Source organism: Microcebus murinus, chromosome 4, assembly GCF_040939455.1.
Source record: "Microcebus murinus isolate Inina chromosome 4, M.murinus_Inina_mat1.0, whole genome shotgun sequence".
Classification (NCBI taxonomy): domain Eukaryota; kingdom Metazoa; phylum Chordata; class Mammalia; order Primates; family Cheirogaleidae; genus Microcebus; species Microcebus murinus.
This window is the reverse complement of record NC_134107.1, coordinates 43,496,608-43,524,584: the sequence shown is the minus strand read 5'-3', so window position 1 is coordinate 43,524,584 and position 27,977 is coordinate 43,496,608. Positions and strand designations below refer to the sequence as shown.

At 43.6% G+C, this 27,977-nt stretch overlaps 1 protein-coding gene across 1 annotated transcript; it reads right to left on the bottom strand.

Moving 5' to 3' along the window:
- On the bottom strand, positions 1–16,492 carry CSRP3 (cysteine and glycine rich protein 3). The gene is made up of 6 exons (XM_012756732.3): positions 16,389–16,492; positions 7,232–7,371; positions 5,007–5,175; positions 3,092–3,224; positions 1,862–1,955; positions 1–331 (listed from the first exon to the last, which is right to left on the bottom strand). Exons 2-6 carry the CDS (start codon positions 7,341–7,343, stop codon positions 255–257), a joined length of 585 nt encoding a protein of 194 aa, XP_012612186.1. The 5' UTR covers positions 7,344–7,371; positions 16,389–16,492; the 3' UTR covers positions 1–254.
- Between the last annotated feature and the right edge of the window lie 11,485 nt (positions 16,493–27,977).

Sequence of the window (27,977 nt, the reverse complement as noted above, 5' to 3'; positions counted from 1 at the left end):
TACCACTAAAACATGTATTTATTGCCTCTCCCACCCCACGTATTGTAAATAATAAAGCATTTGTTACAGATTACATTTTATATAAGTTTTGTCCAAAGGTCTCTCCTAACTTTAAGAAGAGACTAGTATCACTTTTGAAGAGAAACACTGTCCAACTACAAATGAGAGGCTGTGTGGGGAATGGTTTCCATCTGGGTAGGATTACTTGGCAAATGCTTTAGGTTGATGAAAAATCTGAGAGGTGGTATACCTTTTCACTCTTTCTTTTCCACTTGCTGTGTAAGGCCTCCAAACCCAATCCCTGTGGGGCCAAAATTTTTGGCATAGCAAACTGGATGAGAAGGGGATGAGAGGAGAGAGAATACATTGGTTAGCACCATTATTTCAGGGTTGTCTGGGCACAATCCTTTTACCTGTTAGACGCACCCTTTTGGTAAATTTATGTATATAAGTTAACTTTTAAATAAATTGCACTTTACTTATCCTAGATCCACTAATAAAATTGTTTATACTTATTTGCACTTTACTGTGTTTGTTCACAGACATTTTCCCATTTACTCAGTGTACTCTGGCTCTGCATGTCTCTCATCTAGCCTCCTCCCCTGCTGTCTCCCACCTCCCACCTCCCTCCTACACTCCAGGCACACAGAACCACTAGCAGTTCTTGGAATGAGCCATGATGTCCCAGCTTCGGTGTCTTTGTGATCACAGCTCCCTGTTCCTGGAATGCCCCACTTTCACCCTGCAAGCCCCAGAGGAAGCATGTCTTCTAAGGCATCTTTCTCATCCCCGCCTCAACCTGATTACTTTCTGTTTTGTAGGCAACTGCATTGTGAATGTTCCTCTACTAAAGCTCTTTTCATTTTGCAATGTGATTGTTTGTTTACATGTTGATTTTCCTCCTGACTGCAGCAATATTTTAGGGTATTATGGCCTATGAATGCTGAGGACCTTCTATGTCTTCTACTGCCAGGAGATGGCAACCATCTGTCAGATAGTGGGCTAGTTCCCATCCAGTCTCATCATGGGAAAAGTTCTGGCAACCTAGTCTTGAGTAATAAAGTCCTCCTTTAACCTCTCTCCATTGCTTTCCCCTGCTCCATTCCAACATATGCATTTGGAGATCTTGAGGCACCATCATCAAGTGATGAAGTTCTGCTAAGCAACAGAATAGGCCTAGGGGAGGCTCTGGGCTTGAGGACACATGGCCTTGGTCTAGTGTGTCTCTTCCGTTCATGGTGTCCATGGTGTCAGGAGGGAGCTAAGTCTCTACCACCTCTACACAAGACCAAGAGATTATGGATGCAGTGAGGGGCAGAGCTGTGAGGACCATGAGGAAACCAGATCTGTCCCTGTGATCAATAAGTGATGTGCATCAGAAACAGAACTGTTGGGAGAGGGGAGGAAGGGGAAGGAAAGGAGGAAGGAGATAAATATGTAGTGATAAACTCAAATGTTCACCCTCCTCCAGTCACCCTTATCTGCCACACAGGTGGACAGAGGGCATTTGGGTTTTTGGAAGGTACTATGATGCTGTCTATCCAGGCCTGAGGCTCTTCCAAGGCCAGAGGCAACACTGTTTCCTCCTCTCCCTCTGTCCCCCAGGCACCCTGAACCACTGAGCATCTGCAAGCGTCTGGTCCCTGCCAGGTGCTCTGACGGAGAGGACCAGAGCTTGGCTGGGCAGGGGATTGCTTTCCCCTAGGTGGTTTTTCTCTCATCCTGAGTACGCAAACCCTGCCCGGGCTGAGTAGCCATGCCTCCCAGCAGGCACGGACAGGCCTCTAAGTGTGGATGCAACTTGCCCTCCCAGGAGCCTTTTTGGGAAACATATCCCAAAAAAGTCTCTGGAATCACTTACCTTTGCAATAAAGTTCCCCATCTTTGTCAGTGACATTCGTGGACTCCAGACTCTTCCCACAGATGGCACAGCGGAAACAAGTCTTGTGCCAGGGCTAGGGGGCACAGAAGAGTGGCATATTTAGTGAGGTGAGCAGCACATTCTGTTTCCATTTAAAGTCCTATGACCAGCAGCGTGCAAAGAAGTGCCACTATACTATCTTAGCCATTCACTGACCTAATGGGCCCCCAGAATAATTTTACCAGGAGTTTAGAGAAAATGAGGTGCTATGGCTTTGGCTAGCAATTCTCAGAACCCTGTAAATGGATTTATCATGGTGATTTGTGTATGTATTCCTTCAGAATATTTGACTTTCCCAGGCCAAAAAGATCCAAGGAACAAATTGGTCAGATAAGGACTTGGGCTTGGAGCAGTGGGTAATGTTTATATTGAATATAAAGTTAAGGAAGGAAAAAAGTAAAGAAATAAGGCAATTATCCAGAGGATTCACTCTTTTTTTAAATTTTGAGATGGGGTCTTGCTATGTTGCCCCAGCTGGCCTTGACCTCCTGGGCTCAAGTGATGTTCCTGCCTCAGCCTAGAGATTCTCTTAGGTCTTCAAATGGCTGGTCTTGGGTGGAGATTCCCTTGTCTTTGAAGCCAGATGCTCTCCATGGCTCCTCCTCCACCCATTTAGTGTAAACGGGATTTTTCTCTTTCCTCAGGTGCAGCTCCTTTGGTGAATACCATGGCTTTGGGCCCGAAACCGGAACTTGTAGAGCGAGAATGCATGATTGTCTCAGACATCTGATGCCTTCCCTGAGCAGCAGCATTTGCGAGTGAGGATGCTTCTTCCTGCTGCGAGGGTTCGCTACATCCATCGGATGTGGTGCCTACAGCAGGCTACTGTAGGCAGTGGTTAGGGGCTGACATCTTTTTGGAAGGATTGTGAACACTTAGGGGCAGGGGATGTGTGGACCTTTGTATCCCTGGAGCTTTTAGCTCGGTGCCTAGTGGGCTAACGCTTATTGCATCTAACTGCACCAGTTCTAGCTTTCCACGAGCCTGCAAGGTGATGGTCCCGGGCTGGGAGAGTGGGTGAGGGTGTGTGGTTTCCAGAGTGGTTCTGGGAGCTAAGGAGAATGAGAAGCCTGGCCCCACCTGCCCACGGTTCCTACTGTCTCCTTCATTCCTCCCCGCTGGTCTGGCGGAGATGAGCAAATCCCCTTCGGCTCACACAGAAGGCCTTACCTTGCCGCCTCCCATGACCTTCTCGGCAGCGTAGACTGACTTTCCACATCGAGGGCACTTCTCCGACTCTCCGAACTTGGCAGTGAACTTGGAAGGGTTGCTGGTGGTGGCTGAGCGTGCCTGCTTTGGGGACCTGGTAGAATAGGCAAATGAATGAAATGTAGACCTCCCTCCCTTGGCACACAGTACAAGCTGTGTGACCTTGAGCAAGCTACTTCACTTCTATGTGCCTCAGATGCCTCATCTGGAAAATGGGGGTGACCCTGGAGCGAGCCTTTCTTATAGCGTTGTCGAGAGGGTTCAGTGAGACAACACAGGTAAAGCACTTAGAACAGTGCCTGCCCAGCATGTAGGAAGAGCTAATGAATGTTAGCTAAAATGGTTTAATTTTTTCCTTTCTGCTGTAAAGTACTTAGCAAGCGTTCCGGGTATGTCAGCTTGTGTTGCTGTCTTTGTTGTGTTGTTATTACTGCTGTGCTTGTTTATGTTTTTCTGTGTTATCTTGAAGGCCACAGTTTTCATTTCTGCAGTGAGTTGTGAAAATTACAGGGCAAGATGGGATCTTGACAGTTGTTGCAGACCAGTTCCTGACAAACCACAGTCCAGTGGACTGATGCTTTCCTCACCACAATTCACACTGTCATCCTGCATCTGAAGGTCACTTGTTCCAGGGGAACAATGTCCAAATCAGATGCACAGTAATAACCCCTGGTGTGCTTATATATTTTGGTGCTTCCTCGTGCATTATGTCACTGGAGCTGCCGCAGCCCAGTAAAGTAGTGGAACTAGCAGGACAGGGAGGATCAGAGGGGCGACTGCCTGGGGCCAGGCGGCTCAGGTAAGTGGTGGGGCTGGGATGAGACCCCAGGTCTTCAGAGCCTTGTTACTCTGTGTGCAGCATCACAAGGAAGCCCTAATGTTGAAAAGCAAACTGCAGTTATTATGGGGCAGAGAATGCTGTTGGTACCATCTTTTCTTCTTTGAGAAGAGTCTCCAGCTGAGATAGAGTAATGAGAAAAATGAATGAAGAGAAATTCTCTCCTTAAGATGACTAATCACACGTTCTCCCACTTTTCCAGGCTCTCCCATGGGTTACTCTCTTTTACAGGGATGACTCCTCAGACATCTAAGTGCTCTCTGGGGCAGGCCCCCCGCGGGACACTTTCTCAGTTGATCTGGGCCTTTGTGTCCACTGCCACTGCAGAGCTGAGCCTGGATGCCAGCTGGCCAGACAGTAGCTGTGGGCCAGGGGCCATCAGACTGTCCTCAGGTCTGGGCTGAGGTCAGTGTGATCACCGAGAAAGTGGACAAAGGGGAGCAGACTGGTGGGTGGAGGTAGCCAGTGTGATGTCCCAGCTCCCTAGGATAATGCTGGGGGCACTCAGCACTGTATTGGCCACAGGCAGCCAGGGAGCCCCTCAGAATAATCGTAATTGATTGTTTATTCGGAAGCTCAGCCCATCCTGCAGACACACTCCCCCTGCCATGCGGACGTTAGTCATCTTACAACCTAAGGGAAGAAATCTTTTCATGACAAGCACGCAGAGAATGGCCATTGCTTCCTGCCATATTTATGTGATTTACACAGAAACTCTCAAAGGGGAAAAAAAGAGACTCCATGTGATTCTGCAAAGGTCAAACAATGGAACATCTGTACATTCTGGGTTTTCTCTTGACATGCAAACCAAGAGCCATGGTGTAAAAGTAATTGCCCTTTAGAAAGACAGATAATTTAAAGAGAGTCTTTGGAGAGATGACACATTGTTCAGCCTTGGTCAGACTGAGTATTCCCATTGTTGGCAAGTCAACAATAGAGTCCATTCTCTCACTTCCAGAAAACGTTGCTATGGGAACAGAATGAACTGTCCTGATAATTGGAGACTCTAACAGGGAGGGGAGCAGGGCGGTAACTCACTGTTGGAACTGGAGGCCGAGGTGCTCGCCCGTGTCCGTGCTGAGGCAGCCGGCGCCTTGTCCGTACCCGACGCCCTTGGGGCCGTACCTGCGTCCGTAGCAGGTCTTGCAGTAGATCTCTGACTCATGTGCCGCCACTGTCGTGCTGTCCAGGGCCTTCCTGCAGGCCACTGCCAGGGAAAGGAAGGGTCAGGGGCTTGGGGTTGAGAATCTCTCCCCTTCCCAACACCCACAATGCCGTGCTCAGTGCCAGAGACCCAGCAGAGGGGCCCTCAAGACAAGAATACAACTTTGATTCCTGACCAGAGCATCTGCCCTGAATTGGACACTCCAAGACAGTCCTGATTTCACAGATGAGGAAATTGGGTGCAATGGGACCCAGCTAGCAAGGGGCAGAGGCCGGCACTGGAACCACGCGTGTGGTCTCAGACCTGCTAAGACCAGGTCCCTGAGTGTCTCACCCCAGATGACATCAGGGAAGTGAAGTGTGTGTGTGTGTGTGTGTGTGTGTGTGTGTGTGTGTGTGTGTGCGCGCGCATATCTGGGGGGGTGAGGAGGAAGAGGCTGAGGCAGGAGAGGAGCTTATTTATTTCTTCATCATATAAGAATCAGGATTAAGCAGTTTCTTTACTTTTCATGGCCTTTGAAGGGCACCGCGCTATTCACTGAGGCTAATTTTATTTTAGTCCAGTTCTGGAGGCAGGGAGGTAGTGATGGGGACAGACTCGACCCCCGGTTCCTGCATGTTACTTGATAGAAAGGCCTAGAAGGCTGGATTTCCAGATCAAGAACCCCAGTGTCTCCCTTGTAACAACCTGTGTGGTACATACAACCATCTGTATTTCATAGATGGGGAAATTGAGGCTCACAATGGTGAAATGACCTTCCAAAGTCGCACAGCTAGTACACGGCAGAGCCCAGGCTCAAACTCTAGTCCTTTTTACTCCAATTCCAGTGTTCTTTCCAATATCCCTCACTCCCATTTTGTTTTTAAAGAACACTGGCTGTTTTTGGACAAAAGCCAGAAAGTTATGGAATAAACTCTCTTGAGCAATGAATTCTGGATAATTGTAATAACAATGGTGAATCCAAGGAATGTATGAGATGAATTAAAAACAATTACCTGTCATTAAAACCCAAAACATTAGTTAACTCCACCAACCCAATCACTCAGAGCAGTGGTTCACCTGTTCTTTGATGCTAATTACGTTTGCTGTGGGAGGTAAGGGGTAATGGAAACTCCTGCAGCTGATAAAACATTACTGTTTGGCACCGTAAGGATGGAGTATTTCCGTGTCCTAGCAGATGGAGTTCTGTTTGAAACAGTTTGCAGCTACCTGGGTGCCTTGCAGCCACTGGGCTGAGGTATGGGGGTGTGAGTGGGGGACTAGATGGGGAGAGGGCCTCCCAAATACCCAGCAAAGCTAGCCCTGAAGCCAGACATATTGGAGGGAAGCAGAGAAGGTAAGTAGCCATTTCACAGCCACAGCTGATTTTTCCCCAAACAGGACTAGCTGCCAGGAGACACTGCAGAATGCAGTCATGCAAAGAGCACTGGACTGGGAGTCTGAAGGTGCCTGGCTCTGCTGCAGGTGCCTGTGACCTGGGCTTGGAGGTAAGAATGACTTCTTCAAAGTCACAGGAGTCAGGCAGAGCCAGACTCTCAGGGGGGACCACAGGGTCTCAAAGCTCCCCCTAGTTTTGAGATTTGTGAATCTGTGTCTGGCAGGTGATGGTCAAGACTCCCTTTATGAAGTTGCTGGTGCCCAGGCCCTGAAACGCTTCCCTTTCTGTCTCTTATGGAGTTGGCACGTGTTGCTGCCACCTGCCTGACACAGGTTCTTTCTTAGGCAGGACCGGTCACAGCTGGCTTCAGGTGACAGCTGGCCAGCGGGGGCAGCACAGAGTGCCAACTCCACCCTGGCTCCAGATAAACACTGGCTTCCTTTCCAGAGAAAGTCACATGTTGTCCATGTCGCCACTGGGTCAAGGTTTTACCCGCAGAGAGCGGTGGCAGGCCAGCTTGTGCTGACTTTGAGTTGGGGGAGCACCCTCGCATCTTAGGTGGGCCCAAAAGTTCTACTTCTAACAAGTTCCCAGGGGATGCTGATGCTGCCGATCCCGGGACCGCACAGTGGGAACCACTGCCTGACAGCATCTGTGGTTAACTGTGAACTTGCAATGCCCTCTGCCTGTGAGGGGTCCCGTGGCGGTCACCCAACTCACTGCAGTGGAAGCAGGTCTTGTGGAAACTCCTTCCATTGCACTGGATTTCCTCCGCGTGATAGACGGTCTTGTCGCAGGCGCCACATTTTGCACCTCCGCCCCAGTTTGGCATCTTGAAGACTCTCTGACCAAAGTCAAGTCTAACAGGATATAAAGCAAATACCCTAAATTTAGATGGCCCCAGGATTAAACCAGTCCCTAATAATGCAATGGTCTGAAGACCAGGATCCAGCCCAGTTTGTTTGGTGGTTCATTCATTCATTCATTCATTCATCAAATAGCTACTGCATGCTAGTCATTGAATAAGCTCAACCACTCAGATGGTTTTGAGTGATCACTTACCACTTTGGGACTCAGTTTCCACTTCTTTTAAATTTCAATAACATCTGCCCTTATGTCATCTCACGGGGTTCTTGGGAGGAATGAATGGGCTACTTTTGTGTACATAAAATTATACATAAATATTGAATATTATTATTTTTCCATCTAAAGTTTAAAAAATTATTCCATCAGAAGTGGGAGTCACCTAGAAAAATGGTATTCTCTTCGTATCTAGCTCAATGCTTCTCAGTCACCTTGGACCTTGCTAAAATGCAGATTCTGGTTTGGTAGATAGGGGAGAGGCAGGAAATTCTGCAGTTCTAACAGCCTCCAGGCAATGCTGATGCTGCTGGCAGCAGACTACCTCTTGGGTAGCAAAGTCTTAGCTTATCTTGCTGATAGAAATATATATAAGATCTCCTGTTTAGAGTTATTCCTCATATCGATGAATTCCTTTTTAAGAGCACCATCACCCAGGCAGTGAGATATGTCAGCACTATGCCCTGTCAGTAGGCTGGAAACCAACCTTCTGCTCCCAGTTACCCTCCACTTGCTGTGTGTACCAGGATGAATCAACCACAAAGCTTCTCCTTACATCGGTTTTCCCGCCTATACAATGAAGGGAGCCATTCTTTTCCTTGCTGCTTTACAGTGTTCTTTAGCGCAGTGGTCCCCAACCTTTTTGGCACCAGGGACCAGTTTCATGGAAGACAATTTTTCCATGGATGGGGTAGAGGTATGGGGGGAGGTTGGAGGAGTTCAGGTGGTGATGCAGTGATGGGGAGTGGCTGTAATGCTGTCCTGTGGCTCACTTCCTGCTATGCATACCCCGCCCCCATTCCTAAGTTTCATTAGGAAGACAATCAATTTTTCCACGGACTGCAGTGGGGACAGCTGGGTCCCTAACAGTACCAGTCCATGGCCCGAGGGTTGGGGACCGCAGGTTTAGAGAACCAGAAGACATGATGTGCAGGAAAGTGCTTGACTAAGTTCCCAGTGCCAGACAGGAGCTGGACCACGGTACTGGCGTGTCCTTCTGCACCCTGGAGATGTTCTGTTGCAAGGAGCTGCTGATAGCTGCAGCCTGCATGCTGTCATTGTCTCCTCACTAGAATATTATGCTTAAGAGCTATTACTTAGAAAAGAGGATTTAAAAAATAATGTTCTTTCTGTGTCTGTGTGTCTGAATTTTGTGTGTGAATGAATCTTATGTGTATATGAATCTAAATTTTCAGTTTCCCCCAGAGCACAACTGAAATAAGACATTGATATGCAATGAAATTTCTAGAATCCTGCCAGCTGCTCAGGGGACCTGAATTTCCACGGGGATCCTTTGGTTTCTAAGAAGCCTGGTGTGTCATCTTGTCATTGACACTAAACACTGTCAGGCCATTCTGAGTGGCTGCTTCTGACCTTCTCTTTCCCTTCTGGGAAGCCAGTCACCTTCTTATAATAGTTAGCGATTAACACTAAGCCCTCCTGGGTCAACTGGTCCAGATTGTCTCTCACAGTCGCATAACAAAGACAGTTTTTTGCTAAGAAACAGAAAGTAAATAGCAAACAGACCATTGAACCTGATACTGGGACTGAAGGGCACATTGCTATCCAAATATCCCCCAAAGAGCTTTTCCCACTTAGAGAAGCCGTGAGATTAGCTAGGAACATCCTATCCTTCCTCTCATAGAAGCTGGCTCTTATGTTTATTCAGTGAAATTATAGAAAATAACTTTTAAAAAGGAAACATTTAGTGTTTCTATAGTTCAGGTTGTTTAGTATAATGGAAAGAATAATGGATTTTGAGTTGAAAGGCCTGGAATCAAGCCTATATCCATGCTCTCATTCACTCAGTCATTCACCAGGCATTTACTACCTAACCTCTCGTGTATCAAGCACTGCAGTAGGTATTCAGTGAAGGATTAAGGGAGGAAAACTTATAAAAATGAGTAATTTGTGTCCCCCAGCATTGACAGCCCCATATTCTAGTGAGGAAGTTGGGGAGAAATCAGAATACTGTGTACCAGAGCAGAGTCTTATGAGAAGTGCTATGGAAACCCAATGAGGGACTGGCCAGATACATTTAGGCTAGGGGTGAAAGCAGTGAGTTGTTGGAGGGTCACAGCAGAGATCACGTTCAAACAGGGTTTTAAAGAGTTAACAGGAGTTCACCAGATAGAGATAAAGGGAAAAGACATTCACACAGAAAAAAGGAGCAAGCAGAAAGGCATAGAGGCCTTAATATCCCCTAAAAGAGCCCAAATTGTTTATTTTGGGCTCCATTTAAACTATAGACTTTCAGGGTTGGAATAGATTTTTTTTTTTTTTTGAGATGGAGTCTCACTCTGTTACCTGAGCTAGAGTGCCGTGGCATCAGCCTAGCTCACAGCAACCTCCAACTCCTGGGCTCAAGTGATCCTCCTACCTCAGCTTCCCAAGTAGCTGGGATTCCAGGTGCATGCCACCATGCTGGCTAATTTTTCTATATCTAGTAGAGATGGGGTCTCACTCTTGCTCAGGCTGGTCTTGAACTCCTGAACTCAAGCGATCCTCCTGCCTCAGCCTCCCTGAATGCTAGTATTACAAGTGTGAGCCACCGTGCCCAGCCCAGAATAGATTTTTAAGATTGCCTGACCTCCTCATTTAGAATGAAGCTGTAGCATTAAAAAAGCAAATATTTATGGGTATTTTCTTAGCTATCTTCTTTTTCTAAGATCCATTTTTCTTTCATTAAAGATAATACATTTTCTAGAAAAGAGTAGGATCACATAATTTTGCTCATATTCATTTTGGTCCTGAGTTTCAACGTGATATAAAATAGAGGAGAAATTTAATATATTTTATCAAGGAACATGTCAGTGACACTTGTAAAATTAATGATGTAGAAAATTTCAATGAAAACAACCCTAGGTCATATTTCTCATTTCAGATCTTCAGTGGAGGATTCATTGCATGTCCTGCAAGTTAGTGGGAGACAGATATACCTCCTGGGGGATGGAAACACACACACACACACACACACACATTATTTTTATATTCAGCAATGCCTAGGCATCCTTTTTAAAATAAGAATAAGATTACACATAATACCTTCTTCACGAGCTAATGTATCCTAGCACAGGTTGTATTTAAGTGATCATAAATATCTGACATACATACATCATCAGGACTTATGACCCAAAATAGAAATCTGTAAGTATCCTATTAACAGATATTTCCATTTCTGAAGATGGGAATGTAACTACCGAGGCTTAACACAGATGTCTTTGATTTCTTTGGCCAAAAAGCAGAGGGTGTTTTAAAGCATCCTGAATCTAAAGATACGGATTCTAATATTGACCTTGTGACATTGAACTTGGGTGAAAAATGTTGATAATATTGTCTCCTGCATAGGAAGGTCATGGGCATATGATGGAATTTAAAGTAGTATTCGAAAGTTACTCAAAGGCAAAGCCTTGTTACTCACTTCACTTCAGCTTATTCAAATAGCACCACAGTGCTATTAATTAAGTAACTATGATTTGAAATCCCATTTAGTTCTTGGCTTACATATATAACCTTTTAGCCCCCAGCGTGGCTTTGGAATTCCTGTGTCTCAACACTCCCCTAGCCAGGCCTGGAATGTGAGTTTACCCTGGCAAGGTACCAAGGGATGGGCCATTTGTTTATCAGTGTTGCCTGGTACTGGCAAGGGTCATTGAAGGTGGGACACCAAATATAGGCTTGCCCGTCACTCAGCCGCATTTGTCACCTGGGTCACAATCTCCATCACACCACCTGGCACTACTCTCTGGGCCAGCCCCTGAGATGGCTATGCTATCACAGGCAAGTCGTGGGTCAGGATTGAAATGGGCGACAGTCGGGAATTTATGTGGATGAGACAGAATGGGGAGCCCTGCTGCATCAGCCTGGGAGAGGTCAGACTCCAGACTTGGATACCCAGATCCCAGCGAGAGACTACCCGGTGTAGACTCAATGCTGTGGAAGAGACTACACTGGGAATGCGCTTCAGTGGGTGGGTGGGAAATGTACTGGATCAGATAGATGCAGGAGGCCAGAGTTATAGTTCCATCTTGTCTCTTCAAAGCTGTGTGATCTGGGAAAACTATTTAACCTCTCTGAACTTCAGTACCCTAGCTAAAATGGGGGCAATAGTCTCTTTTAGCTCACTATTGCTGGGAGAATCGTATCAGTTCAAGTACTATCAAATCACTTTGTAAACTGTAGAGGATTATAATATATAAGAGGTAATTAGTTATGCCACAACTCTAAGTCGTCAGTTATCAATCTGAATTTTAAAAGAATAACCAAACTATATGTCTTGGGTAAATTCTTCCTAATCCAATCCTTCCTTCTTTTCTTGCTTCCTTCCTCTCTTCCTCTTATTTTCCCTCCCTCCCTCCCTCCTCTCTCTCTCTCTCTCTCTTTCTCTCTCTCTCTCTCTCTCTTTTTCACTACCAACTATGAAACTGTAAGATGATGCCTTAGGGCAGAAGTGGTAGGATACATAAAATGGGTACTTAGTGATTCGGTTTCTTCTTTGTAGGGTCCATTAAAGAACCTGGGAGGGAACATTCAGCCATGACTTTTAGTAGAGACCTTAAGTGACAATGCCACAATGCTGCTGTTTTCAGCTCAGTGCTGATTCACTTTGTCATCCTAATAGATGCCTAATTCCATATCATACAGTGAGTTAAATTGTCTACACTGGCCGAGACAAAGATTTTGGATCATAGGAACACAAACGTGGAATCTAAGTGATACTCACCATCATTACTATTATAATAACGTTATTATTGACGCTAATGTGTCTGAGCACAGCCCTGGGGCCAGGCACCGTAGGCGCTCTTAGAACATTTACTTTACAGATGGGGAAATGGAGGCTTAGGGAAATTACATCACTTGCCCAAAGTCACATGACTGGTATGTGTCTCAAGGCTAAATTGAATCTTAGGTTTCTCTGACTTTGAAGCTGTGTTCTTAGATCAATATTAGTTACTATTTATCTTTTACTATTTGTCAGTTGCTTCATGTAAATTATCTTTAATACTTACAACAGCCCTGCAGAGCAAATGTTGTTATCCCCAATTTTGCTGATGAGGAAACTGAACAGAGAGCTTAAGTAGCTTGTCCAAGGTCACACAGCTAGTAGGTGGCAAAGCTGCAATTCAAAGCCCAGTTAAGCTGCTTCTATATATCATGCTCCTGCTCACAACACTGAAGAGGGGACAAGGGTCAACACCTCCATTAACCAAACTTCCCTGTTGATGGGAACTGAGGTGTGACAGACCCATGGGCTCTCCGTGGGACAGAGAGGCTGCTCACAGGTGAGAGTAACAGGGAGACTGAAGGCGACTCAGTAAAATGCAGGACTTTCTAAGAGCCAGCACTGTGTAAACATGGAGAGGGCTCCCTTGAGTTGGAGAGTTCTCTCACACTGTTGAATTTCAGCGTGGGTGAGAATGGATGTCCAAGTGGCTGCCATGCACTGAAGCCCCTTCAAGGGTCCTTCAAGCCCTGAGACAGATTTAAGGATCTGAACAGCAATCAAAGCTTCACCTTGCAGGAATACTGCCCAGTGGTGTCCCCTCTCAAACATGATCTCTCTCTAGTCTTCTCTTAATTCGGGAAAGATGGCATGGCATAGTGAAAAAGCATGGGCTTTGGAAAGAAACAAGCTGGGGTTCAAAAACAGTAACTGTTGGACCTTGGGCCAATGGCTCAAATTCTCCGAGTCCAGGGTCCTCATGCATGTGAAGCCTGGATGAGAAGGCTTGTCTGAGAAGGTTGTCTTCAGGTATAATAAGATAATAGCTTACATACTGTATATAACTACTTAATACATAGCAGGCATTTAATAATTTTAGTTGCTTGCATTATTGCTATTGCTGTTAGTATTATTTATCTCCCGTTTTCAAATCTATTTTCTTAAAACAATAAAATCTCTCCCTGCTTCTTCTCCATGGTCCTTCCAGTTCAGACTATGAATCAACTTTGGTTTTCAGCTTTCAGAGTGTGCCACACCCGGCGACAGGTGTGAGCAGGCCAGGGAGAGTGGGACCCACGGGCTGGATCCAGCTGGAAGCAGCCCGTCTATGCAGGGGCCCTGTGGCCCAGGGAAGGCCATGCCCTTCAGCTCCCAGTGCGAGACACTCAAGGTCAGTGGCTTCTTTCGAAGCTTCTGAACCCAGATGGATGAAATCCTCCAGCCAGAGGCCCTTTCACAAAGCCTGGGAAACACAGGTTGCTCACTGTCAGCACAGAGATAAACCTGAGTGTCAGCTCTCACCCTTTTAAAACTCAGACACTAGAGACACGCCCGTTAAACCAAGGCTGTAACTCATGGCCATATTACACCTTTTCTGAAATTATCTCTGAAGTGTGGCTGCCTTTTCCTCTCCAAAGCTCACTCTTTGTTCTATTCTGACCTTCACAATTTATTTTTAAAGATCACATCGCACCCCAGGTTATGTGCTGGCTCTGCCGCTTCTAAGGCATGTGACCCTGGGCGATGGCGATGCTTTCTTGAACTTTAGTTTCTTCCACTGGAGAATGACTTTTTTGCAGGACGTTTTGTGACAGTTAAATAAACTAATACTTGTCCCACACCTGCCCAGGGCAGTGAACAACTATCAAGTCATAGCAGGCCATTTCCCCCTGATGAGGTCCACAGCGCAGCTCATAACAGGCTCTGACCCCTACAGCCCTCGAGATCACTGCTGTCTCCCTTCCTGCGTGTCTTCACCGAGAGGATAACTGCAGGTTTTCCACATTTGCATCAAGTTTCTCTTTGACCGTGAAGCCCAACCCTCAACATATAGTGTTCCCAAACATCTGAACTTGTCATTGGAAGTCCTGCCTCAGCAGTTGTGTTTTACATGTATTATATTCCTAGTTCTGTGTCCTTCCTCTTGTAAACAAATCAATTGTCTTCTTACTCCTGGTCAGCTTGTCACCCACTCTGACCTCTGGACTTTTATCATTGCACGTGTACTTGGCAGGAAATCCTCCCAAAACCCACTGGGTTTGTCTCCGTGCCTTTTCTCAAAGGCCTTGCACATTTGCACAGTTTCGTTAAACTTTACAACATGCTTTCCCATATTTTATCTCATTCGATTCCACAAACCCCTTTTATATAGGTGGCCTGACCTTAATTGTGCTGTCCAGAAAATGGAAACTCCAAGAAGTTAAGTGATATTCAGAGCTATAATTTGAACCGACTCTATAACTAAAGCTCTTGGTTTTCTCCTCAAAGTTCCCAGGATTTCTGAATTTGTGTTCCACCAAGACTCTGTCTCCACTTTCTCTGAGAGGATTTTGGCTGTTTGCCTTGTGGATGCTGCTGCTCACTCTTCCTTCCCCTCGCTCCCTCCCCGCCTCCCCACGCCGCTGCCTGGCTCCCTGGCTCTGACGGGTGGCCTGTGCGTCCCATCTGGGCTGCAGAGCACCTGTGTGTCCGCCCCGGGGAGGGCGCCAAGCCCTGGGAATCAGCTGCATCTCCTGCCTCACAGCCGGCTCATTTCCACAGACCACAACTGGCCGAGTCATTCAGAAAGGACCCAACGCCAAGTCCCAAGAGTCCCTCACATTTTCTGGGTCATAAAGCAGTTTTGCATAAATTGTGATAAACTAGATGTACCCAGTATTGAGATTCAGTCCTCCAAATAAACTGATGGCACAAGCCCCCTCTATTTCCCCATCCCTCCTGCTGTTCATGCCCACCTTCCCTGCACAGGGCTGCCTCGACCTCCCTCCAGCCCCATTGCAGGGGACGGTCAATGTGTGCTTGTCACACTGCATTGACTTGTATGCCGGAGATGAGTTTCCTCAGACCCGTCACCTGACTCTCCTCCCTCTTGGAAGAGTCACTGTCCCAGCTCAGGGTGAAGCAGGAATCAGAGGCAGCAGCCCTGCTCTTTCAACAGCCTTTCTGCTGAGACCACTGCTTAAAACGACTTCTTAGCCTCAATCTCACTTCTGCCCATCATCCACTGGGATATTTAAAAAAAAAAACCCTTGACTGAAACTTGGAAGAAACACTGGAAATCACCCCTCACCCACATCTGCGAATTATCTTCCCATTTAGTAAAGCTTTTAATGGACTTTCAACATAGCGATGTCTTTTTTGGGTCCAGTTTTGCTTAATTTTAATTGATTAAAAGCAAGCCTGTTGCTGAACATCTTCGGGATGTAAAATTATTTTAAACCAACAAACCCCAAATCTCAGTCATTTGCCCACACCTTTGGAATAGCACGATTCAAAAGCATAGTTAGAGCACAGGAACGCTGTTGTCTGTATTGCGTCTATTACAACCGCTTTGTATCTGCGTAATCCTTTACAGTTTAGAAAACTGTCACCAGTTTATATACATCCTTGAAGAGGTGGGGACCAAGACCCTGAGGGACTTTCTCAAAGTCTCTCATCCACTAATTACGTGGTGGTTCTAGGACAAGACACAGGTCTGTTGAAAGTTAGCCGCCCACTGGATATTCAGAGCTATATTCTCTTGTCTCTCTTTCCTGCCATCCTACCTAAGACAATAGGGAGCATTACTCCACCATGAAAGTAGTTTCACACCAAAAATAATCCCATACTCATTTCTCTATGAATTTCCCTTGAACCCCCAAATATTAATCATCTTTTTAGGAATTTACAAATCTTTTAACCTCTACTAGATCCACACCAGAATCAAGTGTAATTTGAACCTCCTTGCACTGAACTAGAGCGAATGCTGGCACTTGGGACATGAAACACACCCTTCCTCTATGCGACACTTTCTAGTCCCAACCAGCCCCCACGCCAGCCCACACCCGGCCCAGATGCCTGCTTCACTCCGCTCACCTGCCAATGTGGTCTCTGTTCGGCTCAACTGAGTAAGGGGGGCTCTCGTGCTCTTAAATATATAGAGACTGTCACCAGTCTTGGCCTGCTCAGGGGAGGGCAGGAGGGAGGCCGAGGGGAGAGGGTGAATGAGACATGAGTAACACAACTGCTATCAGAGGCTGAAAATAGCCTGTGACCAAATCCCTGAGTTTTGTTCCCCCCCCCCCAAGCCAGCTGTGAGCCTCTTGGAGAACAATATCACTTGGGTTCTATTTTAATTGCCAGTTGTTTATAGCACCAAGGGGCCGATTTATGGAGTATGTAAATTTCTGATCAAGTGGTTCAAATGGGAACAAGAGCAAAGGATTTCACATCTGAAAGCCTTTCTCCTGGCGCCCACCCCACTCACTGGCTTTCCTGGGAGTCAATGCAAGGTACCTGCGTGAATCATGAGTCATATCTGGGAGCCCTCGGGAACTCTGAGCCGTAGGCCAGCACACTCCTGAAGAGAATGCAGAGCTAAAAATACGTGTGACGGGTGTCTGACATGATACTTAGATAATCTCCTCAAAGAAACTTTGAGGGCAGAAAGGTCAGCTAATCACCAGGAACCTGTCGCTCCTCCTGCCCTATGAAGAAAAGTTTCCTCTCAAAAGTTTTGAGTTACATTGTCCATCATCTTTCTCTATTTAAGAACTTGACACAGCAGGGCATAACATCACAGAGCCTTCATAAGTCTCTGTAGACCCACATTTTCTTTGGAGATTTAATTTCACTTTGTCTGGAATTCACACCGTTTGGCTTGATCAAGCATCATGGACTGACACAAATTATAGAATTTAAGACCTGACAAGAAGTTTGGAGATTTAAAGACCAACTTCTTATGTGATGGATGGGGAAACTGAGGCACAGGCAGTGGAACTCAGGCCATCTGCTTCTCAGGCTCAGGTGCCGTCCACCCGCGTTGACTCGGATGTTGTGGTTAGCTGTAGGTAGAACCCGACCAGGAGGTTTATTAGACTCTTCCCTCCAGATCAGTCGTACGAGTCTGTCACTTACCTGCCTGCAAAGCGACTGGTTGAATGATGGAACATTTCATTGCCAACGTGGTTGTGGCAATTTCGCAAAGATGACCATGACACAGCCTGCTGTAGGACATCCCTGGTCTGTGTCTTCATGGAACAGCGTGTTCATCACAGAACTGAGGCAATCATGATTACCCTAGAAAGTTCAAGCTAGGAAGGACTTTATAAGTCTTCTAGGATAGTGGCTTTCAAGCTTTTGTGGGTTTTTTTTTTTTTTGGCATCAGAATGCTTTTTCTATAGATAATCTTAAATAGAACATCAATATGTAGACCAGATAAAAGAGGTGCTTCATTACTTGAAAGGCATAGCACACTTTCACTAGGACCAATTTCTTTGTTCTTTTATGTTTATTCAAGAAGGATTCCTTAGCTCGGTCTTACATAGAACTATTAATAATTCACATTTCATCCATACATTTATAATTTTTAAGATATCTATTTTTTTTCATATAGCCTATCCTTGCTTTTGGAATGATGTGTTATCTTTAATCTCTCTGAGGATATTAATTATAATGTTAACAATTTGGGAGAAGTCTTCTTCTGTTTTCTCTATTAATTCTGTTTTCCTGAATATTGGTTCTTTGTTGAGTTTAATGTTTCTCCTTCATGGTGCTAGATTTTCAAATCTTTTGGTGATTCTTGGCTATATGTTTATCATTTTATTTGAGGATTCCTGTTGACCTCTTGGTGGATACTACTTCTGATTAAAGGTGCTTTCGCATAGAGATTGTAGGACAGGGAGGAGCCTGCTGCTAGGTGTGTGCTGTGGCACTTGTCTCCTGGGTGTGGCACTCCCAGCCCCTCTGGAGGTCATTAGTTCTCTGTGGGATCTCCCAGACTTTCTGGCCCCTTAGCCTGGAGCCACACTGGAAAGTGAGGGAGGCTACTGGCCCTGGACTGATTTTCTTACTCATCACCTGGTGACAGCCCAGAGCCCCTTATACTCTGTGTGTCCTCTGATTGCAAGTTTGGAATGTTCCAGAACAGCTCCCCACTAACAACAGTGCTCTGCTACATGTGATGGGACATCCTTCCTTTGTTAATCCACATCTTGCTGCTTTCTCTCTGGAATTCTTCAAAGTTTATCACTTACTAATGGACTTTTTTGTTGTTGCTCTGCAATGTTATTTCTGATTTATTTTCTTTTAAACCTCTCTCTGGAGTACTGTGATCTCCCAGCAATCTCTAGAGCTGTGCTGTCCAACCCAGTAGCCAATAGCAACATGTGGCAATTGAAATTATTTAAAAATAAATACAATTTAAAACTCAGATTCTTAGTCACAGTAGCCACATCCCAAATGCCTGACAGCCACACAAAGCTAGTGCCTACACTGTGGACAGCAGAGGTATAGAATGTTTCCATCATCACAGAAAGTTCTACTGGGCAGTGCTGCTCTAGAGCTTCTTCATCTGAAAAAGGAAGAAATTCTCAAACCCCTTTGGGGATGCCATGAGGAATAGATCATATGAAACAGGTGTTGGACACATGGCAGGGTACTCAATCAACACTAGCTGACCATTCACTTACTGGTAAGTGATGGTAATTCTGGGACTTGAACCCATTCCTCCCAACTGATTGCTCCCTGAGAGTCACCAAACAGGAGGAAGCCACTGAGACAGAGGGCATGAAGGAGCCCTAGCAAGGCAGTAAGCTCAATCTAAAACACACAACTTAAAACACTACCTCTCTACCTGAAACCAGAAAGAAAAGAGAACTAAATTGGAAACAGTGTTTTATTTAGTCCTCACAATAACTTTTTCAAGAAGGTAGTATTATTCCTCCCAGTCTGTGAGTAAGGAATGAGATAAATGTAGCTCATAAAAATGAGGTAAATCCTCCAAGACCACACTCTTAAATTAAATGTAAGTTCATGGCAGTGTTCGCACTAGAATCCCCTGCTCTCTCCTCTTTGCTTCCCTAGGAAAACTAAAAATTCATAAATTACTAGGAACCACAAATCACAAAGGTACCAGGGAGATTTAACCTAGATCTACCTCCAAAGCCCTCCTACAACAATAGTTCCCCTCAGTAAACGTTTTTAAGCAGTACACACATATACACACACACGTTTATAAATGTATCATATATATGAATATACATACATTATAAAACATACTCAAAACTATGCACTAAAAAGATAAAAATAAATATAATAAAAGTTCTAATTCTTTTTCTCATACTCTAATATTATTTCACATATTCCCTAGGATGCTCTCTCTCTTCCCCATTTTGGAAACCACTGCCACACAAAAGAGGGAGTATTTTCAGAAGAATTTGCAGACTTGGTAATCTCAGCTTTCATTTGCTCATCTAAGCCACTCTGAAAAGAAATATAATTGGACCATAATGTATTCAGTGTCAACCACATTCTTTGAGTAACTAGGGAGTCTCCCTACTTCTATGCACCAGTGGTCTGATATTTGTCATTGGCTCTTATGTCAAAAAGAGAATGAACCCTAACCTACCATTCAAAGGTTGCTCCTGGTCATGAGTCCCATCCATGAAAGGCATAGAAATGGGCAAAGTGACACATAAGTGCATAAAGATGCTTCTTTTTCCCCCAAGAAATATTAATAAAAACAAATTTTGTTATCTTTACTGAAATGAAGTGAGATTTGATTAAATGAGCAGCTCATTTATTTAATATCATCTAGATTTTAAAAATTGGCCTCCTTATTTTCATGGCCATTCATCACTTGCTATGGTAACAGTGTTTCTTACATAATAATGCTTTTCAGTTTAAAAGCACTGCCATGTATTTAATTCTCTCTTGGGTGCAATCTCTCTCCTCTCTGTCTCTGTCCCTTGTTCTCTTTGTTTCTCTCTCTCACCCAAGCAGAGGGGGGATATAGATGTTATTGTCCCCTTTTTACAGACGAAGAACCTGACTTGCAAGGTTAGGTCACACAGATAACAAATGGTAAAGTCAGACCTTGAAGCCAGGTTCTCTGCCCCAGAGCCAATGCTTTGATAGAAATTTTAACTGACCTCGTCAACATTATGTCGATGGGAGAGAAGACACCATGGATCTGAGCACCTGCACAGACAAAGCACCAACTCAACTTCATCTTGCACTAAGAAATTAGCAGGGCTTTACATAAACAGTCCCTTGGTTTCAGTAGAGACGGTTCCTACATTTGCTATTCAGCCATGTAGGAACCATGTAGCCTCTCGGAGAAGCCCAGGGCCACACAGCCCCCTGAGATGGGTATCACAGGGCCAGCAACTCCACAGATGCAAATTAACTCACAGAGGTTTGGAAGTGGGCCAGTGGGATCCTCTTAGGAGGTATTTCCGTGGGTCTAATAGTCTTTATTGTTTACCTGGGTCAACAACAGACACCCAAGCATCTTTTGAATCAGCCCTTCCTTTTATTCCTGCTCCTCTTATCTCCCTAGTGCAGATATCTTGCCTGAGTCACCTCTTCCCCCCCACCCCCGCAAGTTTTCCCACCTCCCTTCCATCTGTCACACCAGCACTAGAGTCGCCTTTCAATACACGGATCTGATGACGGCGCCCTTCAGCTAAGACCTCTGTTAGCGCCCCATTACTATGAGACCATGTCAAAAAATTTGACAGAGTTTTCAAGTTTCTTCTTCTTGCCTCAAATTAACTTTCCAACTTCTCCCACCGCCCCACTTTTCTTTATCCTATCTTCCAGCCTCTCCAGCCTAATCACAGTTCTCCCAAAATAGCCAGTACTTTCATGCCTCTCTGCTTTGCTCACACTCCCTCCTCTGCCTGGAATGTCATCCTCCTCCTCCTCCTCCACCACCTCCTCCCCCTGGTGGAATCTTCCTCATCCTTCATAAACAGCTCAAATTGCTTCTTCAAGGGAGGCCTCACTCCTGCCCTGTCCAGGTAGGATACACCACTCTCTGCTCTGGGCCCCCAAAACACGCTCTTCACACTTCTCATTACAGGAGGCTTTGGCTGGTGGTTCACACATCTTTTTGGCTCATTACATGGTGAACAACTTTGGGGAAAAGATGGCATTTTATTCATCACTTGGCCCTCAGCATTGGTGCCTAGCAGACATTTAAAAATTGGGGGTTGCATTTATTCATCTGAGTCATTTTGAGAGGTCTTGCAGGGGCGAAATTCCTACAATATCTGATATAAGCAGAAAGAGATAAAGCACAAGTTCAGAAGAAAAAAAAATCATTCAAGTTTATAGCCAGTAAGGATTAGATGCATTTTGATAATAGTTAGAAGCTTTTTATTGGCATTACCAAAAAGTTTGTGCTATGCTTATAGTGGAAATAGATGGGAGTGAACAGTTATGGGTTCCTAGTCTTAGCTTTGCTATTAACTAGCTGTGTTCCCTTTGACAAGTCAGTTATCTTTTCTAGTTTCTTGCCTATAGAATATTTATGCTAGGCAAAATGATTTCTAAGGTATCCTCTAATTTTATAATTTTATGATTCTTATTTTCTAGCTAGGAAAACCAAGTTTTTAATTCCCTTTGACTGTGATGGGCCTTTAGCAATTAGAGCAGACATTCTATATTGTCATAAAAACACCATTGTCCTACTATGGCCCTATGACATAAAATTTGGGTGTTAGAAATGGTACAAGATATTTTATGACGTGAGAGCTCCTGACAGAGGATAGGGAAGGCAAAAACAACTAACAAACAAAAAATGCCTGACTGCCAAAAAATCAGGGCTCTGTCCCTTTAAATTTGGAAGAACACACATTAGGAGAAGAAAATGACCTCAGGAAGATTAGTTGATCTTTTGGGTTCTCCATAAAGATGGAGGAGAGCATAAAATGGTCAAGTCACACTCAAAGATGGTTTGGAGGGGAAGGAGAAGATGCTTGGATGTTGAGTTTAAAACTCAGGTCTTTAGGGAAGGCATTCTATAAAATGACACAGGTGCAAAGAGAGTTGGAATCTTCAAGGTGGTGTGAGCAGTTGGGTCATTGGCTCCTACTGGATACCATGAGAATTACCCTCTGTACAAGAAGAAACCTGAAAGCCCCCCAATATTCTGAAGTGCTGTTATTCCCATTTCCTAAAAATAATCTTTGGGATTTTTTTAGAGCAATTTTAGGTCCACAGCAACATCATGTGGAAGCTACAGAGTCCCCATAGATTCCCAGTCCCCACACTCCCACAGCCTCTCCTGGTGCCAACTTCCCCCATCACGGTGGTACATACGTTTCAATCACTGGACCCACGTTGACACATCCGTTATCACCCAGAGTCCCTGGTTACATTAGGGCTCACTCTCACTGTTGTTCATTCTGTGGGTTTGGAGATATATATATATATATATATTCCATCATTAGAGTATCATACAGAATTATTTCACTGCCTTAAAAATCTTTTGTGCTTCCTCTATTCATCTCTTCCTCCCTCTACTCCTGGCAATCACTGGTCTTTGTCCTGTTTCCATAATTTTGCTTTTTCCAGAATATCAGATAGTTAAAATCATATAGTATGTAGCCTTTTCAGATTGGCTTCTTTCACTTAATAATGTATATTTAAGATTCCTCCATGTCTTTTCATGCCTTAATAACTCATTTCTTTTTAGTGCTGAATAATATTCCATCGTCTGGATGTAATACCATTTATCCATATGTATACTGAAGAACATCTTGGTTGCTTCCAAGTTTTGGCAATTATGAATAAAACTGTTAGATATATTAATATTTGTGTGCATATTTTTGTTTAGACATAAGTTTTCATGTGTGGGTGGACATAACTCATTGTGTAAATACCTAGATTGTATGGTAAGAGTATATTTAGTTTTGTAAGAAATTGCCAAAACGTTTTCCAAAGTGCATTTCCATAAGCAATAAATGAAAGCTCTTGTTGCTCTGCACTAGCATTTGGTATTGTCAGTGTTTCGCATTTTGGCCATTCTAATAGATGTGAGGTGGTATCTCACTATTGTTTTAATTTGCAGTTTCCTAATCACATATGATATTGAACATCTTATTTCATTTCCTTATTTGCTGTCTATATATATTTGGTGAGGTGTATATTCACGTCTTTTGCCCATTTTCAAATCAGGTTGTTCATACTCTTATTGTTGAGTTTTAAGAGGGTTTTTTTTTGTATATTTTGGAAAATAGTTCTTTACCATATATATGCTTTACAAATATTTTCTCCCAGTCTGTGGCTTATCTTCTCTTTCTCTTGAAGGTATTCTTTGCAGAACTTTTGCAGTTTTTTTTTTTCAGAACATTGCAAAGCCATTCTTCCTGTTTTTAATGGACCTATTCAAGAAAAAGTCTACTTTAATTGCTTTAGTGGAAATTTCAAGTGTCCAGAAATTACTTTCTAGACTATAGAAATAGGTTTTATTTTATTTGCATTTCCTTGACTTAGGAATTAGTAGGAATAGAAGTTAGAAAAATGACTTGTGGTCAAATTTGAGTTATAATTTTGAATGTATATTTCAAATATTCACTGAGGAGATGTAAATTCAACCCTATTTCTTAAACCTAATTTTGTCATATCTGATGTCATAGATCAAGGGATTTCATGTCCTGTAAACCCACAGGAGATAAAATGTATTTCTCACTGAGTACACATACTGTGATGGCAACAGCTGTCAGCTGGAATATGGACTTAAGTGGATGGTAAAATGCTGTGTGAATGAGGAACAATTTCCTGAGAAGATTAGCTGGAACCTAAGAAAGATCTCCTGTTTCCTGGAAGATGGGAGGGTTTTGCCTCATGAGTATTTGAGAGAAAGTGATCAGGGCAATAAGGAACTCTAGTTGCAGGATAGCCCAGTTCTGTAAAGGGGCCGAATATATGGTGTAACAACTGTGGATCTTTTTATAGATGTGGAGCCTTTTATAAATGCTGAGATACGGTGCTGGAGGTTGTGTTGTAGCTATTGTTGACTTGTTTGATGATATTTCAAGTCTATGAATTTCTTCTAGTGAGTTTTCACCAAATGCTAGCATTCAAAAATGCTATAAGGATTCCCAGAGGTTATACATAGAGCCAGTACAGGTAGACCACAAAACTTGATGACCCTGAGACCCAGTAATATTTTCAGTCTGCAAGGAAATACTGCATTCTGAATACTCTCTCAGATGTGTGAAGGCACAAATCAGGAAATCAGCTTCAACATAAAACGTTTTGTAGATCCTATTCTAATTGAAAATTAAATACCCTGTTCTATTCTGGTGATTGAGAAGAAATATTAAAAATGAAGGTCATGTTGTGGGGAGTGATAATTTTAAATACATCCCATGTGAGAAATAGCCCAAGGTACCAGACACATCCAGGGATGAATTGATGCTGGTGGGGATATGCAAACTTATAGCAAACCTTGAAATAGCGGAATAACTGTTATGTATATAAGGAGGGAATAAATTTGTTCCAAGAAAAGGAAAAAGTAGGATCAATGAGAGTAGACATTGCAGATAGATGCATAGTGGTATCTCGTTGTTTTAATTTGCAGTTTCCTGATCTGCTTTGATATTGTTTCAATGTAAAAGAAAATCTTTGCGATGTTGAATATGGTAGCACATCTGTTTTCATTTTATGGCAATGAAAGAAAATGAAATAATTTTTACATCCCACTGTGGGAAAGATTAGTCCAATAGCTCCCACCTACTTGAGGGTTGAGATGATTAATATCTTGGCAACCTGTAACCATTCCCTGTACAGTGACTGGGAAAAAGAGTAGAGAGTAAATTCCCTACCACAGGAAACCTTCAAGTAGAGTCTAGGAACAACCCGGATGGGGGTGTTGTGATGGCAATGAAAAAGTACTTTTAAATGTGTATACTTTTTTTTTTTGAGACAGAGTCTCACTCTGTTGCCCAGGCTAGAGTGGGTGCTATGGCGTCAGCCTAGCTCACAGCAACCTCAAACTCCTGGGCTTAGGTGATCCTCCTGCCTCAGCCTCCCAAGTAGCTGGGACTACAGGCATGTGCAACCATACCCGGCTAAGTTTTTCTATATATTTTTAGTTGGCTAGTTAATTTCTTTCTATTTTTAGTAGAGATAGGGTCTCACTCTTGCTCAGGCTGGTTTCGAACTCCTGACCTTGAGCTATCCTTCTGCCTCGGCCTCCCAGAGTGCTAGGATTATAGGCATGAGTCACCATGCCTGGCCAATGTATATACTTTTTATTATACAGTTTTATGAGTTCTGACAAATGCATACACTCATATAACCACCACCACGGTTCTACCCTCATCCAAAAATCCTTTTGAGCTGCCTCTTTGTAGTCACACCCACTCCCATTCCAAACTGATCAGTCTGCTACCCCTATAGTTTTGCCTTTTCCAGAATGCCATATAATGGATCACATAGTAGTCAGCCTCTTGAATCAAGTGTCTTTCACGTAGCGTGGTGCATTTGAGATTCATCCACATTGCTGACTCATCCATGGTTTGTTCCTTTTTATTGCTAAGTAGTATTCAACTGTGTGATTATACTACAGTGTCTACTCATTCACCAGTTGGAGAATATTTGGGAAATTTCTGGCTTCTTTTTTTTAAATAATTTTTTATTACTTCATATTATGGGGGTACAGATATTGTTAGGGTTACATATCTTGCCCCTGCCCCCCTCCCCCACCCCGCTATGCCAGAGCTTCTAGCGTGTCCAGCCTCCAGGTGGTGTGCACCACACCCACCGTGTAAGTACATACCCTTCCCCTCCTCCCCCTTCCCCCTGCCCACTTCCCGATTACAGATTTTTTTTTCAGACATTTTGGTTACAATGTATATCTTTACCTCTCCCTAAAAAGTGATAGAGGTAATCCCTTACCCCCCCACACACAATGCTCGCCACTTCTTTAAGATGTGGGTCTCCCCCCCAAATCCCTATTGAACACTACCGTTTTTTGAGCACCATAGTTTTAGTCAGTCAGTACCAATTTGATGGCGAGTAGATGTGTAGCCCATTTTCCAGATCTTGTGTCGTCTCGCTTTGTATTACGGGTTTAAGCTTAATCCAGGATAGCATAAATGGTGCTAGCTCACTGTCCTTTCTTAGGATTGAGTAATATTCCATTGTGAGCATATACCACATTTTAGTTATCCACTCATGAACTGACGGGCACTTGGGTAGTTTCCATGTCCTTGCAATAGTGAATTGTGCTGCCATAAACATTCGGGTGCAGATGTCTTTATAATAGAGAGACTTATGTTCTTTTGGGTAGATGCCCAACAATGCTATTGCTGGGTCGAATGGTATTTCTATTTCTAGCTGTTTGAGGTATCTCCAAATTCTTTTCCACAAAGGTTGCACTAATTGGCTTCTAGCCCAGCATTTATGGAACTTGAAAATTGTCACTCCAACCTAACAAGTGAAAAGCAGAACAAATTGAAAATAAACAACTCCTCTTAGGTCTATCAAAGAATTGAGATCACAGGACAAGTTGTTGCCCCCCGGTTGGAGAAACAGATAAGTGGATATGAAGAGCCACAATTTACTGGAGAGAAACCCATGAGCAGAAATCTCAGTGGGAATCAGTATTGGGTTAATTTAACCAGTACATCATATCTGGCTTTAAACAAAAAATTACAAAAAATACTAATAGGCAAAACAAACAAACAAACAATCACCCCAGAGCAAGCATCAGAACCAAACTCAGATATGACAGGGACACTGGAATTATCAGACCAGGAATTTAAAACAATTATGAATAATAATATGCTAAGAGCTTTAGTGGAAAAGTAGACAATATGCAAAAACAGATGGGTAATGTTGGAAGAGAAATGAAAATTCTAAGAAAAAATCAAAAAGAAAGTGCTAGAAATAAAAAATAACACTCTAATAGAAACGAAGAATAGCTTTATGGGCTCATTAGTGGACCAGACACAGGAAAGAATCAGTGAGTTTGAGGAAATGTCAAAAGAAACTTCCCAAACTGAAAAGCAAAGAGAAAAAAGACTAAAAATGAACAGAACAGAATATCCAAGAACTATGGAACAACTATAAAAGGTACATATTAGGAATACCAGAAGGAGGAGAGAGAAAGAAACGGAAGAAATATTTGAAGCAATAATGACTGAAAATTTCCCAAAATCAATGTCAGACACTAAACCACAGCTATATGAAGCTCAGAGAACTTCAAACAGGATCAATGTGTTGTTATTTGGTTTATTTCCAGTTCGGAACAGTTATGAATAAATATGCCACAAATACTGGTACACAAGGATTTTGTGGGGTAAGTATAACTCTTCATTTTTTTAAGGTAATTCCCGCAGAGTGGAATTTCTGGGTCACATGGTAAGTCAATGTTCAACTTTCTAAGGAACTGCCAAATTGTTTTGCAAGGTACCTGTCCCACCAGCAATGTGTGAGAGTTCCAGTTGCTCGGCAGCCTCACCAGATGGTCAATTTTTTGTGTTGTTGTTTCTTAAGTTTTAGCCATTCTAGCAAGTGTGTAGTGGTATTTTAGTGTGACTTTAATTTGCTTTTCTCTAATGAATAATGATGTCGAGCATCTTTTAATGTGCTTATTTGCCACCCATGTATCTTCTCTAGTAAAGTGACTGCTCAAATCTTTTGTCCATGTAAAAAATTGGATTGTT

Coding starts and splice junctions, on each gene's coding strand:
- CSRP3 (XM_012756732.3), bottom strand. CDS start 7,343: ATGCCAAACTGGGGCGGAGGTGCAAAATGTGGCGCCTGCGACAAGACC. Junction 5,176..7,231: donor CAAGACCTGCTTCCACTGCA/GTGAGTTGGGTG, acceptor TTTCCCTGGCAG/TGGCCTGCAGGAAGGCCCTG. Junction 3,225..5,006: donor CTCGGCCTCCAGTTCCAACA/GTGAGTTACCGC, acceptor CTATTCTACCAG/GTCCCCAAAGCAGGCACGCT.